Genomic DNA, 22,458 nt, shown 5'->3' with positions numbered 1-22,458 from the left:
GCTGCAGCACAGGGCGCAAGGCTTGAGGACGAAGAAGAGAGCAGCGACCGCGCCGAGTTGGTTGGGTTGGGTTGGAGCAGCCGCGCGGGTTTCGTTTCGTTGTCGAGTGTGCCGACTCGTGTGGCTCGGACGGTCGGACCCGAGCCCGACACGATTCCCCTCTCGTTTTAAGCGGTTTGGACTCGTACCCGACTCGACCATTTTTCTTCTTCTCACCTTCTTGCGGTGGAAGGAAACACGGGCGACTGAGCAGCTGAGTCCAACATCGCCGGGAGAGAGATGGCGGAGACATCGTCGCCGGCGGCGGCGGCGGCGCAGACCGACGCGGAGAGGGAGGAGGCGCTGGACCGGATGCTGACGCGGCTGGCCCTCGCGGAAGACGCACGGCTCGCGCCGCTGCTCGCCCGCGTCCTCCCCTACGCCATCACCTCGCTCGCCTCCCCCGCCGCATCGGTCCGCAAGCTCGTAAGTATACCGTTCCTGAGGTCCTGAATCGATTGAAGTTTGTATGTGAGACATATGTATAGGTGTCATTATTCTGCTTCGGTTGGTTTAGTTGGTCTCTTGGTTGGTAATGTTTACAATGTTCCTGCTTCAATTTGATGAAATTCGAGCAACAGTGCCTATTATACTGTTTTAGTGATTTGTTCATGTACACATAATCTTCTAAACGACATAATTAGAGAGACTATTGTGCTTTATGTTGCAAGAATTACTTGCATTTGTTACTGTAACCTGAACCTGTTCAGAGGTAGCAGAATGCCAGTCCTGTTTTCCTTCAGTTCTTTGCATGATTCTATAGCATAATTTCCATGTCAATTAGACAATGGCATGTAATGGAAAGTAATACCATTTTTGGACTCCATTAGGTTATGGAAATTCTCAGCCACATTAACAAACGGGTGAAGCACAGGCCTGAGATTTCACTGCCCATGCTGGATTTATGGAGGATTTATACTGAATCTACTTCCTCCACAATAGTCCGGAATTTTTGCATTGTTTATATTGAGATGGCATTTGAACGTCTGCTAAGTGAGGTATCCTATTCTGCTTTGTTTGTTTCTCATTTTCTCTAGGCTGTTTTACCTTTTCTGCAAAGCCAACAACATGAAGTTAACATTCTGTAACAGGACAAGGGAAGCATAGCACCTGATCTTTTAATCAACATATCAAATGTTACAGAGCAGCATCAGGGAATCATCTTGAGACTCGTGGTGAAGGTTTGTCACAATTTAATTAAGACTGTTGTCCACCACAGAGTTTACACGATTACACATGATCAGCAAAAAATATGTACATTGGTTTAAATGGTTTCCATTGAAGAATTCAAGGAAAGGATCCGGCAAAATTATGTCGTTTACTAGGTTACACATGGACTGGCAACAACCAAATCTCACCCTTCCAGTCAAAATCATAAAGTTGATGCACATACTAAATTGATCATTATCAGCCTTTTCTATCATCAGGTCATGGCATTGAATTTAGTCAAGTCTATAATGATTTTTGATAAGTTACTCATAGCTTCCTTTTCTTCCTTTGGTGTATCTGCATCCTAAAAAGCTTGCTAGTTTTTCTCTGTTTTTTTAAATCTTGTTGTCAGGCTATTGGTGAATGTAACACACATAAGGTGGGTGACAATGTTGCTTCAAAATATCAATCCATAAGTGGATCTAATGATGGTCTAGTCTTCGCTGACTTCTGTTTTCACACAGTACTGTATCAAACACCACCTCAAGGGTAGGTTTCCTTGCTAAATTAGGTACAAGTATGAAACTTTTTTTGATTTATGGAGAGTTGACTGCTAGTATTCTTCAGTGTTGGATGTCCGGCAGGACTTTCGGTTGCTCAATCAGATCGTGTTACTGGAAAGCAGCCACTAAAAGGTGACACACTTACATCAAGAAAGGTAATACAGAAATGCATGTATGATTTATTCATGTTATGCCTGTGTATGCAATCATGTCAGCATATACATTCGCACATTTTAAGTCCTTGAGTGTAGTAACTGCACCTTCTTACAGTTGAATTTCACTTGTGATATCTTCAGCTAGGAATCTTGAATGTCATTGAAGCTATGCAGTTGGCACCAGAGATTGTTTACCCTCTTTATTTAGCTGCTGCTTCGGATAGGTACTTTTTTGGAATTATGTTTACAACCCACTGAAATGTTTGTACGGATCATTAATCATGCGGATCACTGTTTCAATGAAGTCAAGAGTCAGTTACTAAGAGAGGAGAGGAGTTATTAAAGCGCAAAGCTTCAGCTGTGAACCTAGAAGATTCCAACCTTATGAAGAAACTGTTCACACTATTCAATGGTATGCATTAAGGATTTTGTAGCATGCTAACTCAAGCAAATTTATATTTCAATATAGGGGCAATTTCGTTTCTGCCCTCACTTTAGTGTCCAATATTGATTCTACCCCTACTTTTTAGTGTTTTCGTTTTTGCCCTCACTTTTTTGAACCGAACAATGTTTTTGCCCCTGTTTTGGATGGAGAAGTTAACAGTGTTAAATTCTTGGCAAAAGGACATTTATACCCTCTCCTATCTCTATTCATTAATTGTGTTTTTGCCCCCATTTTATGCATGGCTTTGGAAATTGAAATTCTTGGCAAAAGAACATTTAAATGACCCACATTGACTAACATAACAATTTGCACAGATTCTGAATTTGATGGAATTTCTACAAAATTTCAGCAGCATTTTGACAAATTGAACAAATTTTTGACAAAATTTCACCATCATCTCGGCCGACGCCCTCTGCAGGTCGCCGCATGGCTGACGCCCGCCGCTTGGTCGACGCCGCCTGGCCGACGTTTGCTGCCGCCTGGTCGCCGCCCGGTCGACGCCGCCTGGCCGACGCCCGTCGCCGCCCGGTCAACGCCGCCTGGTCGCTGCCCGGTCGACGCTGCCTAGCCGACACCCGCCGCCGCCTAGCCGCCGCCCGCCGCTGCCAGGTCGACGCCGCCTGGTTGACGCCCGAGGTCGCCTAGCTCCCTCCTCGCCGCCTAGCCCTCTCCCCGACGCCGGCTGTCACTCTCCCCGCTGTCGCCTAGCCCTCTCCCCGCCGCCACCTACCGCGTACCTCCTCCTTGCCGGCGGGAGGGGCTGCGGCGTTGCGCCTCGCCACCGCCTACCCCTCTCCCGCTGCCGAGCCCTCTTCCCGCCAAAGCCTACCGCGCAGCCTCCTGCTCGCCGACGGGAGGGGCTGCGGCGCTGCACCTGGCCGACGACCCGCTCGCTGTCGCCGACGACACCCGCTCGCCGCGGCCTTCCCCTCTCCCGGCGTCGAGCCCTCTCCCCGCCGCCACCTACCGTGTAGCCTCCTCCTCGCCGGCGGGAGGGGCTGCAGCGCTGCGCCTAGCCGACGACCCGCTCGCCGCCGCCTGCGCCGCCCAGATGGGTTTTGGCCTTGGTCATATGCTAGAGGAGAGAAGAGACTGTGGGTTAGATATTTCCCAGGGGTAAAAAGGTAAATCACGAAATCAAAAAATATTTATTTCCTTTATTTCTCTATTTTTTTACTGCTATAAATCCGGTCCCACAAACTTCCGTCTAAACCAGGGGTAGATGCCTCTTTCAGTTCAAAAAAGTGGGGGCAAAAACGAAAACCCTAAAAAGTAGGGGTAGAATCAATATTGGACACTAAAGTGGGGGTATAAACGAAATTGTCCCTTTCAATATAATACTGTCACTTTGTTCTTATGTATTGTCATTTTTGTTGGGTGGCATATGTTATTCTGTCCTTGAGGTGACTAAAATGCATTGTTGAAATCCAGTTCCTTACATAAAGGGTGAGCTAAAATTAAAATCATCTAGTATAACTTTGCCTCCACTTCAAAATATATATAGAAGGCTTTATAGTGTTCTCGAGCTTTATTGTTGCATGGTCAAAAGATGGGTGCGGATACCTTTGTTGTCCCTCATCTTCATAACCCTAGCAAGGTCCTTTTGGTACAGCACGTGTCTATTCCATGAACATATTTCCTCTAGCCTAGTCCCAAAGCAGTAGGTGATTGGGGGCACCCCTCCAATAAGTTTCATTTAAAATATATCACTCATGAGAATTTACTGATCCTTTTTACACCATCTTCTCTCACCTTGTAATTATAACTAATGTTCTCACTAATTGTTCTCTTCCGTATTTTTAACTGAGATAACAAGGTCATGTCCTCTCCTTCTCTTGTTTTCATACCCTTCTTAATCCTTGTTCCCATCCAAAGTAAGCCTTATATTTTGTAAAGGTCTGTGTATGTTAGCAGGCCAGCATTTGCACATTGCACTCTCCTGTACCAACATGTACACAATGTTTCTCTTTATTTTGTTTTGTAAAAATCTCTTGCCTGTTTTTATCAGTGCAAATCTGAATATTTGTGGTTTCTCATGGTATATGATAGATACTGTTCTCTTTTGCCTCAGGTACTGCAAGTGCAGAAAATATAGCTGTAGAGCTGAAAGTCGCCCCAGCACATAGTTCACTGCGAGTCCGCCTTATGGGTGTTTTCTGCCGATCAATTGCTGCAGCAAACACATTCCCGTACACGCTTCAATGCATCTTTGGCTGCATCTATGGTATTCTGTTTATATATCTTTTTACTTTGTGTATTTATTTTAGTTTTCTTATTTGTTTTCATGACTAATAAAATGAAATTTTAATAAGCTGTGTATTAACAAATGCACTCTTTTACTAGTTTTGATTATTTACATCACCAAACCGCATCTTTAAGTAGTACATAGAAACTGATTTGGTATGTTTGTCATTTTGTACAGTAATCTTTCTTTTAAGCATCTTTTAGAGTTTTATGGAGTGGTAGGAGCAGCAGAGGATGATCTTCTGAAAATCTATTAATATCAAATTAACAATAATGTACAGCATACAATACAATAAAATGATAAAAGATAAAGGTGGGCCTAGAAATTTATATCTGGAACAAGTGAAAGAGTTAAAAGATATGGGCTAGGGTTCATGGAGGATAAACACCATTAGGAGGATAGCAAGGTGGCAGCGTCTCCCTGGGATGAGAAGTAGGCATAGAATGGGATGCAGAACATTGAGGAAAATGGGTCGATATTTTTTCTTGCTAACAGTGACATCCTTATATGGAGGTGCTAGAGCCCAAATGATAGAAACTAAATAAAATCAAACCTTGGATATAGCCATCTACTTCCATGAAATATCTAACATAGAAACTAATAATCATTATCCCCAAATCAATTGCGCAGCCCATAACACATATATGCATGACTTCCTTTAAAGAGGGAAATGCAAGATGAGCACGCCATTTGCTTTTAAGTGTCTATTTCTATGATTTGGAACACATTCTATGATATTTCTGAATTGTATTTGTTATGTTGCATTCAATTCATTGCTAAAACTACTCAATTGATGTTTCAGCAAGGCAATAACTCAACTTCAGCATGCCATGTATCGTTACTAAACTCATATTTGTTTCTGCTGTGTTTCTATGCCTGAAGGAAACGGGACTACTTCAAGGCTGAAGCAGTTAGGGATGGAGTTCACTGTCTGGGTTTTCAAACATGTAGGTGCACTTTGTATGTTTTCAGTTCACCGTGTATTGATTAGCTTCTAGCATTCTTTACTTGTGCTCTTCCAATTTTAGTTTTTTCACTTGGAGCAGTTCTGTTCCTTTCTGTCAACCTTGTTTCATGGTCTCAAACTTTTATCAATTATCATTGTTTCCTTATTGATTTAGGCAGCAAATGACCAGCTAAAGTTAATTGGTCCAGTCATTCTCAGTGGAATATTACGTGCACTTGATGGTTCTTCCACTACTGAAGCAGGTTTTGCACTTGTCATCAACTCTACTTGTTTAGGCATGCATGTGATTTATCTTCACATTCCTTTGCTTTGAATTACTTGGGTTTTAACACTTCTTTGACTTCCTATTTTGCGATGTCAAATAAGTTGAGAAACAGTGAATGATTTATTGATTTCCTTTTATGTCCAGATTCTTCCAGTAGGGATATTAAAGTATTTGCATACCAGGCAATTGGTTTGCTTGCCACTCGCATGCCTAATTTATTCAGGTATGCCCTTTTCTTACTCTTCTGTTTTCTTGCCTCATGATTCATTTCTGTTATGGAGACTGATTTTTTCTTCTTTTTATGAACATTGCAGCAACAAAACTGACATGGCTATACAACTCTTTACTGCTTTAAGATTAGAGGAGCAATCTCTTCGTTTGACAATTCAGGAGGCAGCTACTGCCCTTGCTACAGCATATAAGGTACTTACTTGTAGGATATGCTAATTTCCCCCAAAATGGCGCTGTACTGCTATCCTGACCTGTTAAAAATGTCGGCAAAGATGGTTGTGAAATGTGTTTCGAGGGTGTAGTGATTTCCCTAAAGGTGCTGTACTTCTGTCCTTGACATTTCTCATTATTTTGAATGGTCAGATATTTTTACGCTGTAGTTGATTAATGACTTGATGCGAAACAAACTTACTAGTTTATTGTTGATGAAGCACATGAACGGATTGTGATGCCCCATGGTCCAAACATGGTACAATCTATCCACTTGCTGGATTAAACCACGCACATTGCAATTCTTTGAAGCTTTTGATCTCATTTTCTGCAGTTGGGTTAACCTGGAATTGCCTTCATACACCAAGTTTTGTATGTTGCATTGTCACACTCACACCTTTCACAACCAGCATGGACTGACTAACCCACCCCCATCCATTCACGCACACATGCATATGGACCTCCAAGTTCTGGCTTGGCTAGATGCTAAAAGATGCCTTGCAAATTGCAATTTTGTATTTTTGCTATTATTTTACTGAAAGAAAATCTTAACATGTGACTTGAAATAGTTATTAGTTGAATGTGTTCCTCGTTCTAATTATAACAGCGTGTATCTAGTTCGTTTCCTGACATCAAAGTTAGTACCGCCTGGAGTGTAACAGATACGTGCTGAGGAAGAGCCTTGGCAAGAAGTAGAAATATAGTGCTCACAAGTTCCATGAACTGAGGGAGGGAGGGTGGGCTTTGCGTGGTATGCGGTTGCGGTAACTAGGTACATGCCATGATTGTCTAGCAGTTGAGGGAGGACTGGAGGAGATTACCAGTTCAGCTTGCAACAGAGATCAATGGATAAGTCCTTGGGTTTGGTTAAGAGATAAGTTTAATCAGGAGATAATCATTAGTTGAGGTATTCTTCTTAAATTGTTCGGGATTCTTGCTGTCTGATGTATAAATGCAGCCACTAGAGAATGTATTCGACACAGAAGGAAGATACAAAAAGGCAAATGTTCTGTTGAGTGTTGACATTATGGGTTTTACATACTTGTGACTTGTAATATTTATTGCTTTGTCCTGTTACTGCATCATGTCTTCAGTCAGTGTCGTTCATATGCTGTTATGTTACTCCACTTTTTCTGGAAATATATTTGTGATTTCCTTTTTTTCTTACCAGGGTGCTTCGGTTGTAATACTGAAGGATCTTGAGGCACTTCTTTTGGAAAATTCTCAAATGGTAAGTTCCCATTCTTGTCATTGTAGATTCTTAAATACTCGAGAGCCCACAGCTGCATCAAAATTTTCCTATCTACAGTTGAATTTGTGGGTGCTACTTTTTTTTTTCGGACTCATCTAGATATGCGTGAAAGCAATAGTTTGAAAAGATGGAATATTTAGTTATTTATATGTTGTTGATTGGCCTGATGAGAAGTTCTATTGGAATACAACTATATCTTCTCACTTTTGTGATAGTTGAAAGTTGAACCCTACTGTTCGAGGAATGCAAGTACTTTTAGTCATTTAGATTTTGCATACTTTTGTGATTTTACATTTTTTTTTCATCCTATTTTTTCTTCAAGGAGCAAAGTGAGGTCCGATTTTCTGCTGTAAGATGGGCAACAACACTATACGATATGAAGCACTGCCCAAGCCGATACATTTGCATGCTTGGTGCTTCAGATGTAAAACTGGACATAAGGTTTGTTAGAAAAGATGATAAATATCTTGCTGAGTTGTTGACATCTTGTTTTCTTTGGTTTCTATTTTTAAAAAAAAAATTATATATATAATTTTATGATTATGTTCATCAGGGAAATGGCTTTAACTGGTCTGAATCTGTTAAATGATGAAAAGGAGTCATCCGCAATAGCTACTGATTCCAACTATCCTGATATTGTGGACATGGTAAATTATGTATACAGCCAACAGCCTCAATTGCTACACTGTGATGAGCAGAGGAACGGAAAATTGCTTTTCCCAACAAAAACATTTCTTGCAATGATAAAGTTTCTAATGAAGTGCTTTCAGAAAAGTGATGGCTCGGATTTTCTTCAAGAAGATCTATCTAATTGTCCAGTATCAAAATTGTGTGTCATTTTAGAACATGCCATGTCATATGAAGGATCTAGTGAACTTCATGCATTGGCCTTGAAGTCACTGGTCGATATTTCCTCTCGTCAACCAAAGGTTTCTGTCCTATATTATCTGTTAAAGAAAACTATGCTTTCTTCACATGTTTAAACTTTTCCTTTTTTAATTTTAGTTGGTGTCATCGCGCTATGTGAACCGTTTACTTTGGCTAAGAACTTTACTGGGCCATGTTGATGCTGATGCTCGTGAAGCATCCTCACGTCTGCTTGGTATTACTTCTTCAGCCCTTTCAAGCACTGCTGCACTGGATCTTCTCTCTGAGCTCACTTCAACATTTGATCAAAATCGCCCATCAAGGTATGGAAGAGAAATTTAAAACATAAATCCATTTTCTCTGTACTGTTATGCTACTTCTTATTCACGTGGATATTTGATGAATTGCACCAGATTCGAAAATTACCATGGATTGTTATGTGCAATAGGGTATATAACTGCTGGTTGTTTAAAGGAATCTTATGTAAGTTTATGCTTCTTTCATGATACTATTTTTTTTTTGCAGTTTATGTCATTTTTTTGCTACATGTGCTTTACATGAAAGTTTAGTGCATTCGCTGTTCACTTGACACCGTTAAACCTATCTTGAATATAATTTAATGGTGCTATATCAGAACGACTTGATGGACATCCCATTAGTAATACCATCCATGAGAATCCTTTTTGTTATTCTCTGGTACTAAGAATATGATAGCGAAATGGACTAGTGTAAGACGGTTCTTGTTTGGAGTGTCATGTGAGGGACAGAATTGCAGGCAGGGAAAGAATGAGAGTAATACTTCTCTTTCCATAAGTTAAATGTGTTTTGAGATTGGGGATTCAAAGAAAGAAAGGGATGAATTACATTATAATTTACCTATGCCATACAATGTTCAGTTGTTCACAAAACTATAGGACAACACAAGAAATTATGTTGATTTTTATTTTTATTCTTCTTTCTATTTTTTTCCTAATATAAATCTTTAGTTAATTTTAGGGTATTCCCGTGCTGGTTTCTTGGGAGGTTAATGTGCCAAAGTGGCTGGGGTGCCCCAGGGAAGAAGGCACAAGGGACAGTCTGTAGCTAGGCAGTTAAGAATTCTAATCCACTGGGTTAAGTTTGGCTTGCATTCCTAACTAGAGATGAACTGACAAAGGCGATCTACCATCCTGGCAAAATAAGTCCATAGCTCAGTAAACTAACACATTACCTATTTTGTTGTGTCCTTCCTCGTGTTTAGATGGTGGCAAGAATGGTGCTTTTTCATCAGTCTTCGATAATCCTTTGCACCGTAAAAATGTATGTAATGAATGCAACTGAGGGCTACTGTGCTGTTATTTTTTATGAATATGTACAGGTAACTGAAGAAATAGTGCAGAAATCAATTGATATTCTTGTAAAAGTTGTCGAGTCTGAGGGTTCAGCATTGGCATCCACTGCGATGGAAGCTCTTGGTCATATTGGTCTCCGTTGTTTATTGCCTTCTATTAATCGAAATTCCTCTCAAGGTAAAATGTGTTTCTTCGCACTTCTGATAGACGTGAACTGTGCTATTCACCAGCTTCCTCTGCTATGTATTTGTTTAAGCTAATTTTGTTTGTCTTGCAGCTGCACTTTTAACAATCCTGAATGAGAAGCTGGCTAAGCTGCTTTCAGAAAATGATACTAAAGCTATACAAAAGATTTTGATATCACTGGGACACCTATCTTGGAACGAGTTGTCATTTGCACACCTGAATAATGCGTTGGACTTAATTTTTAGTCTTTCACGCTCTAAGGTAGTTCTTTTGATAAATTCAAAATTTGTGGTTGAAAATATTCTATATTTGACAATATTCTATTCCTAAATATCATTATTCAGGTGGAAGATGTTCTTTTTGCAGCCGGGGAGGCGCTATCTTTTATATGGGGGGAAGTTCCTGTGACCACAGATGTAATACTAGAAACAAACTTTGTCTCCCTTTCCCAGGCCACAAACTATCTTACTGGTGATGCACCCCTACTTGTCTCGAGTAACTCTAGTAAAGGAAGTGATTGTGAAGAAGCACACGCAATGGCTCGAGAAGAAATTATAAAACGGTTATTTGATACACTAATTTATAGCAGTAGAAAAGAGGAAAGGTGTGCAGGTACTGTCTGGTTGGTCTCACTTACAATGTACTGTGGTCAGCATCCAAAGATCCTCGAACTACTTCCACAAATTCAGGTCTGCCAATCAATAATAACATATATTTATCATTGTAGAAGTACTATATCTTAGGACAAACAAGAGTGGTGCACTCCAAAGTTTACATTAGGATTGATACATCATAGGTTGTTGTGTGAATTATTAATCTGTTCTAAAATTTAAAACAGTGCCAGTATGCTGGACAGGGCACAGAAGCCAACAACTGTTAATAATTGTGTACCTTTCATCTAAAACATGTGCTTGCTTATAGTATAATTCAGAGTTCCTCAGAGGTTTCAGCTGTCAAGCTGTCACTGAAAAATATTAATTTCAGTACTGATACAATCACCTATGTTTAGACTTGATCCATGTCCAAGTGCACTTCTTTTTAGGTTTTATCCTCTGTGGTGTTTACACATTTCAGTTGAAGAAAACCAGAAACTTTGAGTATTTGATTCTACAAATTGTGCATGCATATACTGATGTAGTGTAGTGTTTTCAGTTAGTGGAGTCCCTGTCTTGGGGTGAAAGAGTGTCATTTAATGTTGAGCTATTCTCATATTCAAACTTTGTCTTTTGCTGTCATTATATGTTTCTCTTCTAAATGTCTTCTATCTTGTATCATTATGTTCATTCCAGCATATAACAGTTTGCTCTAGGTTTCTACTTACCTTTTGAAGTTCATTCCTTTTACAGGAAGCCCTTACCCACCTTCTTGGTGATCAGAATGATCTTACACAAGATCTGGCATCCCAAGGCATGAGTATTGTATATGAGCTTGGTGATGCATCTATGAAGGAGCAGTTGGTTCATGCTCTTGTGAATACACTGTCTGGCGCAGCAAAAAAGAAAAGGGCCATCAAGGTGCACACTATGTTTCCAGTTTCTATTTTGAGAGAACCTGGAATACTCCCAAACCCGTACCCAAAAAAAAAACTGTTAAATGATTAATGTTTTCTCTGTCTGCATTAGCTGATGGAGGATTCCGAGGTTTTTCAAGAAGGAACTATTGGCAATAATCCTACTGGAGGAAAGCTTAGCACATACAAGGAACTTTGTAGCCTTGCCAACGAGATGGGCCAACCTGACTTAATATACAAGTTTATGGATCTAGCTAACTATCAGGCTGCTATCAATTCCAAGAGGGGTGCTGCTTTTGGGTTTTCCAAGATAGCCAAGCAAGCTGGTGAGGCACTTCAGCCTCATCTGCATACCTTAATTCCCAGGCTTGTCCGTTACCAATATGATCCTGATAAGAACATCCAGGTATTGAACTATACACTCCCATTATCACATATGCCATGTTTTGTTTTCTGATTTTTGTGTTGGGTTTAAGTATTATCACATATGCCATGTTTTGTTTTCTGATTTTTGTGTTGGGTTTAAGTTCTTCATTGCACCAAAGTGAGTACGAATCTTGTTAGCTATGACCTGCAAAATTTCAGCAACTCCACAGCTGAGGTCGTTGCATGTTTGTAATCTTACCTAGAGAATTATTGGTTCGTTTTTCCAATAGTGTATAGATATAAAAGTATAATGCGGTCTTTTTGTTCATATAGAATCCAAGGCTGTCAGGAAGTACTAAAGTGCATCAGACAGCTCGGATTATCTGATTTTGATCACTTAACTGTTTCAAAAATGTTTCTTCCTAGCTAACTGACACTTTGTATTTCATTCCAGGATTCTATGGCACACATATGGAAATTAATTGTTGCAGATCCAAAAAAAACAATAGATGAACATTACGATCTAATAGTAGAAGATTTATTGGTTCAATCTGGATCGAGGCTTTGGCGTTCACGTGAAGCTTCATGTCTTGCACTTGCAGACATTATTCAAGGTCGAAGATATGGTCAGGTAGATAATTTGTTTTGTTAATTTTGATTATTATTTTTTTAATTTTGTGTAACTATTTTGTTTGCATAAGCTATGAATAACTGGTTTTGGATTTATTTTGATAATAAAATATTTCTTATCTTTCCCTTTGTTAAGGTTTCTAAGCATTTGAGAAAAATATGGATTACCACCTTCCGAGCAATGGATGATATTAAGGAAACTGTGCGAAATGCTGGTGACAGTTTGTGCCGAGCTGTAAGCTTGTTGACAGTTAGGCTCTGTGATGTGTCACTTACTACTTCATCTGATGCAAATGAAACAATGAACATTGTACTGCCATACTTGCTTTCTGAAGGCATACTCAGTAAAGTTTCAAGTGTTCAAAAGGCATCTATAAGTTTGGTTATGAAGCTTGCTAAGGTATACTCATTGTCAAATTCAAAAAAAGTTATCTGCATTAACATTTTAGTGGCAAATTTTTGCTCCACTGTAATTTTCTTTATGTATGCTGCTGTCATGAATTGAATTACATGAACTAACTGCCCGATGTTCACAGGGGGCTGGCCCTGCACTTAAGCCACATTTGTCAGAACTTGTCAGCTGTATGCTCGAATGCTTATCAAGTCTGGAGGATCAAAGATTGAACTATGTTGAGGTATGCTACTTTTCTTGGTTTTTGTTAAGCACGGATGGGTAGTGATTTTCCAAGACAATTAACAGTTTCTATACTTCACTCATTTCTGAATTTGGACCAAAGATGCATGCAGGAAATGCTGGCATCCAAACTGAAAAGCTTGAGAGCTTGCGTATAGCTGTGGCTAAAGATTCTCCGATGTGGGAAACCCTTGATATCTGTTTAAAAGTTGTTGACAAAGAATCACTGGATCTTTTAGTTCCTCGTCTGGCTCAAATGGTTAAATCTGCTGTTGGTCTTAATACAAGGTTAGTTTTGATGCTACTATGAACCTTGTATTGTTGCTTTTCATGTACTTCAATCTTGTTGTCATTCATTTTATGTTTTTCTTATTTCAGGGTTGGTGTTGCTAGCTTCATCACCTTATTAGTACAGAAAGTCATGGTTGAAATCAAGCCATATGCGGCAACATTGCTGAGGTTACTGTATAGTGCTGTTCTGGAGGAAAAGAGTTCTGCAGCTAAAAGGGCCTTTGCATCATCTTGTGCTGCTGTCTTAAAATATGCCAGCCCTTCTCAGGCTCAGAAACTTATTGAAGATACCACTTCTCTGCATTTTGGTGAAAAAAATGCTCAGTTGTCTGCTGCAATTCTTATTAAATCTTATTTAAGCAATGCAGCAGATATTCTTAGTGGATACAATGCAGTTGTTCTCCCAGTAATTTTTGCTTCAAGGTATGTGAACGCATGTAGTCTTATCTTAGCCTTTTATCTTCTCTACCATTGCTAATGGTACTACAGATATTAATGTGTTTTGAAGTTCACTATCCGTCTATTACAGAAACTTGAAATGCACATGTTCTTTGAACTGTACTCTGCTATAACAAAACTTATTTTCAGATTTGATGATGACAAAGACATTGGTGCATTGTATGGAGAACTTTGGGAGGATATTCCTAGTAGCGAAAGAGTTACCCTACAGTTATACTTACTAGAAATTATCTCTCTTTTGTGTGATTCCATGTCCTCGTCGTCATGGGCTGGGAAGAGAAAGGTGAAGCCTCTATTTCATTATTTTACTGTCCATACACATAAAAGTATCATAGCTTGGAATACACTTACGGTACGGTGTGCTACTTGCAGTCAGCCAAGGCTATAAAAAAACTATGTGATGCTCTAGGAGAATCGCTGTCTGTGCACCACAATAATATTCTTGAATCACTTTTGAAAGAACTACCTGGTCGATTTTGGGAGGTAATTAGTACTATGATTTTTCTATCTGTGGCATATCAGCGAATCTTTCCTCCATTCATGGATTAAAACAGGATGGATTGCTTAGAGATTTTCAAGAATCTTTATCCATGACTAGGTTCATAATTCATTTTTTCGCCATGAATTACCACAGGGAAAAGATGCTATTCTGGATGCACTCGCTGCACTTTGTTCGAGCTGCCATACTGCTATGAGTGCAGAAGACTCTGGCATGCCTAGTGTTATTCTAAATGCTGTTTGTGCTGCATGCAGTAGGAAGTCAAAATTGTACCGTGAAGCAGCTTTCTCGTGTTTGCAGCAAGTAAGTATCTCTCTTGTCTCTTCTCTACCCTGATCTCTATGTGAAACTGAAATTTGTGGCTAGTGGATACTCTAAAGCATTTTACTGTTTGTGGACCAGACTTTTCTTTAATAGAAGGATTTTTAGCTGTTAGATAGTTGTGCTCTTAACCTAGTGCTCAAAAAGTTTATGATCTTAGATGTAACAAAATTGATGAGAAAATTATTTTCATACTCCCTCCGTTTCATATTATAAGTCGTTTTAACTTTTTTCCTAGTCAAATTTATTTAAGTTTGACCAAGTTTATAGAAAACAAATATTAGCATTTTCACCACAAAACAAACATATTACCAAAAATATATTCAATTTTAGATTTAATGAAACTGATTTGGTGTTTTAGATGTTGCTAATTTTTTCTATAAATTTGGTCAAACTTGGTAAAGTTTGACTAGGAAAAAAGTCAAACCAATTTATAATATGAAATGGAGGGAGTGGGTATTTAGTTTGAAGATCTTTCCAAAAATATTGCAAACAGCTCTCTTCTCAAAATATTATGAGGAGCAATCTAGATTGTCAGTGTTATATTTTCACAAAAGACATTCATCGGGTTTAGGTGTTGCGTTGGGATGGAATTTTGACATTTTCTATGTATTAGAATTTACTTAGTTTTCTTTTTTCTTTCTTTACCACTTTTCAGGTGATTACAGCATTCAAAGATCCAGGATTCTTCAATATTGTTTTTCCTATGCTGTATGAGGTTTCTAATCGATCTGTCATTTGTAAAACAAGGGACTCATCTTCACTCACTTCATCCTCTAGTGCTGGTCAGTCATTAATTCCAGCCCCTCACTGCATTCAACTAATGCCAATGCTGGACGAAACATCTTGTAAATGAATACTAGAACTACTATTTTATTATCTCTTCTTTATCACATAAATATGATATAGTACTGATAGTTGCCATCACAACACAATGTTTGAAAACCTTGATGGGATCGGCTTGACAAGACAACTTTAGAACTATAAATTGTTGCCCTTAGTGCTGCATACGTGCATGACTTCAAAAGCCACTTATCCTCTACTTTTTATGTGTTACTGTCTTCTGCAGAGCAAGATGAAAATGAAGGTGTCTCTGTTTCTCTTGATAAGGTGCTCAACTGTGTAGCATCTTCAATCACTGTTGCTTTCCCGCAAGATATTATCAACCAGAGGAAGAATATCCTGGAAATTATTTTAAATTCTCTATCCCCCGAGGAGGGTTGGCAGAGTATGTGTCTTGTATGCAAGTTCTATTATAATCTATGCAACTGTGTTTGAATCTCTCTTCTTTGATACATCACCACTATCATTGATGCTTTTTTTATGGATTTCTGTGTGCAGTTAAGTTGTCATCGTTCTTGTGTATCAAAGAGTTGTGCTATAAATTCCAGAATTCAGATGGTAATAACACTTGGCCTGAGGAAACAACTAACTTGGTTGAGGAGGTACATCACATAGTTGTTTAGTCCTACACAACTGTACTCCTTAGTTCAGTATTTGGTTTGTTCATTTTCCTGACAAATTTCTTTTAATTTGACTGTTCAGTTATTTCATTCATCGGCACCAAAAGTTGTGGACGTCATACGCTTAGTTAAGATTGCTCAGGTAATCATCAGTATATCTAGCCCTCACCAACTCATATTATATTGTGTTTGCTCATATTTATTACAATCTCATATAGCACTTTTAAAGTTTCACCGTAAGATAATTTGTTGTCTTCCTTCTAATGAATAAACATTAGTTTACTACTTGTGTTGTTGTGGATGTTATACTAAATTTGATGATTGCATAACACCATTTGGCACCAATTTTTTTATAGCTTATTAGATATGATACAAAATTATTCATCAAATATTCAGGGAAAGAAAAGGAACTTGTCTTTAGAAAAAAAGGTGGCTGGTTTGGCGGTTTGATGAACCCTGGTGTTTACATGGTTTACAGATTACTGCTTTGCTTCTTTATGTAACAGTTCATATGCTTGTTTTTGGCTTCACTGATTTAACATATAATTTCTGTCTTGAAAGGACGAGCTATCCAAGATTTATGTAAAATATAATTGTTACATATTGTGGAGTATATTAGACTACTAAATATTGCACAAACCAGCAGTTTCTGGATATGCAATCTGAGTTTGAATTGCCCCCTCATGGCTAACTTCTTCTCAGGTTCACACCGCTGCTTCCGAGTGTCTCCTTGAGTTGAGCAAATTGTATAGAGACTTTCCATTGGTTGACAGAAAAGGGGCCAAGTTCTCAGGCGAACTTGCTGAACTTTGTGAGTCGGAAAAAAGCGAGCAAGCAAAGGCATTTTTGAAGCAATGCATGGATATTCTCAAAGACTTCGAAGATGCCACTGGATTAGCCATGGAGATGGATTAAGTGAAGCTCTCGAGGTTAAATCGGCATACTAAATGTCAAAAACAAGCCTGCACATGTATAAAGGGCGCGAGCACCAGGGAAGGTTGGTTATTCTCGCAAATTGGAATCACCATGTAATAGGATGAGCGTTTCATTACTGGTTGCATCCGAAGGAAATTCTGAAGCTTTGCATCCGCAACCCACTTGTGCAACATGTCCTGCCGCTGTTACGATTTAATGTTATTCTCCCAGAATGGGGTAGTGGTGAGCTACCAGAGATTGGTTTCATGATTCTTTCAAGTCTCAATTTTGAGTGCAAAAGGAACCAAGAACTAATTAGACCCGAGAGTGATACTTATGCTAGGAAACATATACTCATCCTAAAGAACGATTTTTGTATGAAGGGCATTGATTATTCAATCCAAGAACTTAAACACAAATGTGTTGTATACATATATGGTTTCTGTTTACTTTCACCCATATTGGGACTAAATTGAGACGGTTTACAAGTTACAATCACATATGACTTGTGTAAAAACATTTAACTGACGCCAACCGATGTATCTTCGGTCTTCTTTTCTGAATCCCTATGATCATCAGGGACTTAAGTGGTTAGCTTGCGGAGAGCAGTGGTGGTCTTGGAGCCTGACTGCCGTCCCAGATGCTTGGAGATGTAATCTCCAGCATCCATGAGCTTGTTGAGGTCAACATTGGTCTCTATCCCCAGTCCATGGAGCATGTACACAACGTCCTCCGTCGCAACATTGCCGGTGGCGCCCTTTGCATATGGGCAGCCTCCCAGTCCTGACACTGATGAGTCCACTATGTTGATCCCCAGCTGGTAATACAAAAGGAAATGTTAAGGCCAAGCAGAGCATTTCTGATTGTTCTGTGTCTGTTTTTCAGTAAGATGGTTTGTTCATTGGAATTGACAGGATGTGAAGTGTGGTTGCTTACTTGGAGAGAGACCAGTATGTTGGCAAGGGCTTGGCCGTATGTGTCATGGAAATGGACGGCGAGCTTGTCCACTGGAACAAAAGACATTACAGCTTCAAGCATAGCAAGTACGCTACCTGAAACAAACAATACAACAAGGAGCAGAAAACTGCCAATGAGATATGTGGCTCATACTGTCATATACTTCCTCTGTTTCAAAATATTTGACACCGTTGACTTTTTAAGTACGTGTTTGATCATTCGTCTTATTCAAAAAATTTAAGTAATTATTTATTCTTTTTATATCATTTGATTTATTGTTAAATATACTTTCATGTACACATATAGTTTTACATATTTCACAAATTTTTTTAATAAGACGAACGGTCAAACATGTGCTAAAAAGTCAACGGTGTCAAATATTTTGAAACGGAGGGAGTAGAAAAATTCGAACAATTGAAATTACATGATTAGCAAGTACTGTGCCGGAATATTTGTAGATTAGGACTGCAATGCTTTTAAAAAATCGGTATCATCACTTTAAAAGTAGTTTTAAACGGGCAAAAATGTATGAACCAGGAAATGACATGCTGAAAGCAATAAAGGCAACAAAATCAGTACCTGGTGTACCAACACCAATCGTGTCTCCAAGTGAAATCTCCGAGCAACCCATGTCATAAAGCTCCTTAGCTACGTATGCTACTTTTGATGGATGAATTGTGCCTTCAACAGGGCAACCAACCACACATGAAACATACCTATGACAAATCAAATTTTGCAAATTCTCAGATCAGATTGCTGTCTGTTCATTTTAACTTCCAGGCTTGACAGATCATCAGGCTTATGTGACTTACCCACGGATACGTATTCCATGTTTCTTGGCAGAAGTTACAACATCACGATACCGAACAAGGCTTTCCTTGATGGTACAATTAAGGTTTGACTTAGAAAAGGATTCAGAGGCAGATGCGAAGACTGCAACTTCTTTTGCACCAGCTGCAAGAGCAGCCTCAAATCCCTAGAGAAGTGGAAAAAAAGTTGATTCATCACAAAGATCATAACCCTTCATAAAACAATAATGTATAGTCTATTGCTGATATAGTGCTATGTGGTATAGAGTTCCCAAAAAATAAAACAGAACTGGACATACTCTGAGGTTAGGAGTTAACACAGGAAACCGCACATCTGGCACATGCCTAATCCCTTGAAGAACATCCTTTGCATCAGCTAGCTGCAACTCCGAATTGAGTGATAAGATTAGTTATTTGAAATTTAACTGATACCAAAATTTTCAAATTAACAGTACAAGTTTTACAAATTAAGGTCATACAAAAAAAATAATAGTAAAAGGAGTTCAATATAATTATCAGAGAAGCAGTGACAACTTCCGATGAGGATTTCCACATAAAAAAAAATCCGGTTTGGAAGTAAGTGCAATCACATATGCTAGAAAAGGTGGATTTAGATCAAGAGGTATCATGACATTGTTCCTTAAATATCTGTTAATTTAAATTAATATATGATACTACATTTCTTCACTTAATCTAAGTAATTACCTGCGGCACCCATTTTGGGGAAACAAAACTTGTGGCTTCAACTACTGATAGACCAGAAGCCACCAATTTGTGTATCAGTTCAATCTTTACAGATGCTGGTACAGTACTCTTCTCATTTTGCAGACCATCCCGTGGTCCGACTTCAACTATCTTCACAAACCTTGGAAGCTCCCACAAAACCTGAAAACCAGTTATTCATCAATTGAGAAAAAAGAGTAATTTGTAGTAATATTTTACAATCACTACACTTTTTCAGCCACCATTTTCACTTATTCAGTTATGAAGGTAAATAGAAAAGACTATGACATGTTGAATTGCCGCAGACATAATGCTACATGTCAGTTCATTCCTCGTATTTGAGGTGGTCTGATGAAGAGATCTAAAAAAAGGAAATGAAATTGAATACACTCATAAGCCATTCCATAACACAGGATCAAAATACCTTCCGTGGAAGAGCTCTGAACTCCATATCCACTCCATTGCAGGAGGAATCAGTATATTGGCCTTGCATATGCCATGAATGAGAACTGCTGTGAAAGATCGTCTGATTGTTGCCACCATTGTGATGCTTGTAACTGAAAGTAGGTCCAGATGGTCAGATCTTACTTTTTTTTTTCAGGGCATCCTTTGGCAGTAAAAATTCTACTGATGATAAAAGAAGGTGAGAAAGGAAAATCTTCGGTGTAAAACAAAATAGGAAAGGAAGAATCTAGCATCTGTATGGTTTGCAAGAGTAAAACTTACTTGCTGGTGCTACGGTCATCAGCACTTGCTCTGCAAGCATTTGGAGAGAACCTTTCAAGTCTGTTAATACTCAACTTTGGAAGGTCCCCAAGACCGAGCGGCTCCTCGAGGCTCGACATTCTGGAATCAGATGTTACAATGTGAAGAAGACTGTTGATATGAACACTTGATATATGTCACTGAATTGAGTTATAATCTCAAAACACATGAAGAACAGGAGGAAAAAACAATGTATCCGGTCGTATTATCTCATTGATCATATGCCAACTGAACAAACATTAGTTTCCGTTTACCAGTTGGGATATATCGCTGCAACAAGCCACTAGAACAGTCAGAAACGATACACTAATCCGCATGGAAAGGAAAGTTTGAAATCTAATCCAATGGAACTCCAGAAACAATGTCCATTCTCCCGGCATGGTCAATGTGCAATGCCTGCACACCGGACCTCGATCTTGACCAAACTTATTCTTTACGCATTGAACAGAACAGCATATATGCAAAACACTCACCCTAATTATCCATAAAGTAGGTTTATTTAAACATTGAATTGAAATGGTATGCTTAAGCCTCAATGAACTAAGGACGCCCATTGCCCAGTAATTAGTACTACTAGCAGAAATGGAACGACACCAACGCCGCTGTCAATTCGGCTCTTTTCCCTGAAAGCACTCATAGCAATTCAATCTCACTTGAAGCTCTCCAAGAAACCAAATCAAGCAGCCAAATTGTCACCAGCTAAGAAGTAGTACAAGGAACAGAAGAGATCAGAAAGGGGAAAAGTGCAAGAAGAAACAAGAAACCATCGCACCTCGATCGATCGACAAATTGGAAGCCAACCCGATCAAATCGCACCCAGGATTGAGTGAGTGATATAGGGCACCGAACTCAACAAGCCTTACTTGAATCCGACGCAAAGGAGGAGGAGGAGAGAGCACCGGAGTCCGAAAATGGAGGTCGCGGCTGCGCCTCCGCGTCTCCGCCAAGGGAAAGGAACGGGTCGGCGAGGCAGCGCGTGGACCAGGTCTCCCGTGGAACGTCTCCGTGGGGCCCACCGTGTCAGTGGCTGTTGGTCCACAAGACCCGGTGTAGGGAGAAGTGCTTGCCGGTTTGGCGGGCTGTGTGGAAGCCGTGGGTGTTTGGTTGGTTGGTACTCCTTTTCAGTTCTGGTGAGCGACCACCCAACCCCGCGAGTTCTTGTCGGATTCGGGTTGTGAAACGTTGTTGTGTTCACCCGTTAATACCAGTGATCATGCCAATGCCTTGCTTAATCTGCTCAATGTAGATTAATGTGGAAATGGATCTTCTGGATTTCAGTGATGGTGATTATGAATATATTCATTACCACCTCTTTTCATATGAGATCATGAATCAACTGATAATATACGGATTGGTGATCTTTTGTGTCTTGACAGTAAGGATACCCGATCCGCATAATTTGTATTTAATGATCTTTGAAAGTGTAAACGTGGTCAGCTTAGCTCCAGAGAAAAGAAGAAATCAGATCCGGAGTTGTGGTGGTGGCCAAAATTCTATTGATGTATACATGCCGTCCTCGTGTTTTATTAAGGGGCTAAGAACCATCTTATTTAATTTATAGTATAAATATTTTCTATATGTATTAATGTTACCTTCATTTTTAATAGATGGCACCGACAATTCTTTCAATACTCCCTCCATCTATTTTTGATAGTCATATTTCATCTTGGCACACAGACCAAGGATAAGTGATTCTACTTATCATCTATTTAAATATGCTACTAGTCATTCTTCGTAAACAAGCGATTCATTAAATTGAAGAATGGAGAGTCACGCATTAAATTGAAGAAAGCCATTAAGATGATAAGTTGTTGGATTGAAAAATGCCTATCAAAAATAAATTTTTTAGATTTAAAAATATAACTATCAAAAGTAGATGAAGAGAGTAACATTTAATTATTCATCTTATTTAAACATGTTCTCCTAATATGCTAAAGTATAAGTCATAATCAAAATAATAAATTTTAATGATAAAATAAGTCACATAAAATAAATACTATTTATATAATATTTTAATAAGATGAATGATAAACATAGTAGAAAAAGTTAACAACGTTGTTTATTAGAAAATGGAGAGCATAATATGTACCATTCATTTTCACAATGAAGCATACTCCTACAACTCTCACATTTTCAATTTTCGAAACAACTACTGATTTATTATTCACTTGCTGGCAGCGGCGGATTCACCGCCCGGCCAGCACGGGCAGT

General features: G+C 39.1%; 2 protein-coding genes across 2 annotated transcripts; one reads left to right on the top strand and one right to left on the bottom strand.

Annotated features, from left to right (window-relative positions):
- Positions 1 to 216: 216 nt before the first annotated feature.
- On the top strand, positions 217 to 17,493 carry LOC127755086 (uncharacterized). Its single transcript, XM_052280724.1, has 35 exons — positions 217 to 465; positions 870 to 1,037; positions 1,131 to 1,220; positions 1,601 to 1,737; positions 1,816 to 1,906; positions 2,048 to 2,130; positions 2,212 to 2,318; positions 4,423 to 4,575; positions 5,479 to 5,543; positions 5,718 to 5,805; positions 5,973 to 6,051; positions 6,143 to 6,251; positions 7,441 to 7,500; positions 7,844 to 7,962; positions 8,075 to 8,450; positions 8,527 to 8,711; positions 8,802 to 8,871; positions 9,746 to 9,896; positions 9,997 to 10,166; positions 10,250 to 10,594; positions 11,252 to 11,419; positions 11,528 to 11,821; positions 12,236 to 12,412; positions 12,548 to 12,811; positions 12,948 to 13,046; positions 13,149 to 13,333; positions 13,424 to 13,759; positions 13,925 to 14,078; positions 14,168 to 14,278; positions 14,430 to 14,597; positions 15,274 to 15,400; positions 15,685 to 15,843; positions 15,957 to 16,060; positions 16,161 to 16,220; positions 16,781 to 17,493. The coding sequence occupies exons 1-35, from the start codon at positions 280 to 282 to the stop codon at positions 16,991 to 16,993; spliced, it is 5,451 nt and encodes a 1,816-aa protein (XP_052136684.1). The 5' UTR covers positions 217 to 279; the 3' UTR covers positions 16,994 to 17,493.
- LOC127755088 (uncharacterized) lies at positions 17,387 to 21,236 on the bottom strand. Its single transcript, XM_052280727.1, has 9 exons — positions 21,020 to 21,236; positions 20,209 to 20,328; positions 19,907 to 20,039; positions 19,465 to 19,644; positions 19,059 to 19,139; positions 18,763 to 18,926; positions 18,530 to 18,666; positions 17,930 to 18,045; positions 17,387 to 17,810 (listed from the first exon to the last, which is right to left on the bottom strand). The coding sequence occupies exons 2-9, from the start codon at positions 20,325 to 20,327 to the stop codon at positions 17,577 to 17,579; spliced, it is 1,164 nt and encodes a 387-aa protein (XP_052136687.1). The 5' UTR covers position 20,328; positions 21,020 to 21,236; the 3' UTR covers positions 17,387 to 17,576.
- Between the last annotated feature and the right edge of the window lie 1,222 nt (positions 21,237 to 22,458).

Source organism: Oryza glaberrima, chromosome 11 (assembly GCF_000147395.1).
Source record: "Oryza glaberrima chromosome 11, OglaRS2, whole genome shotgun sequence".
Classification (NCBI taxonomy): Eukaryota; Viridiplantae; Streptophyta; class Magnoliopsida; order Poales; family Poaceae; genus Oryza; species Oryza glaberrima.
Note: the sequence above shows the minus strand (reverse complement) of the source record. Positions and strands in the feature narration are given on the sequence as shown.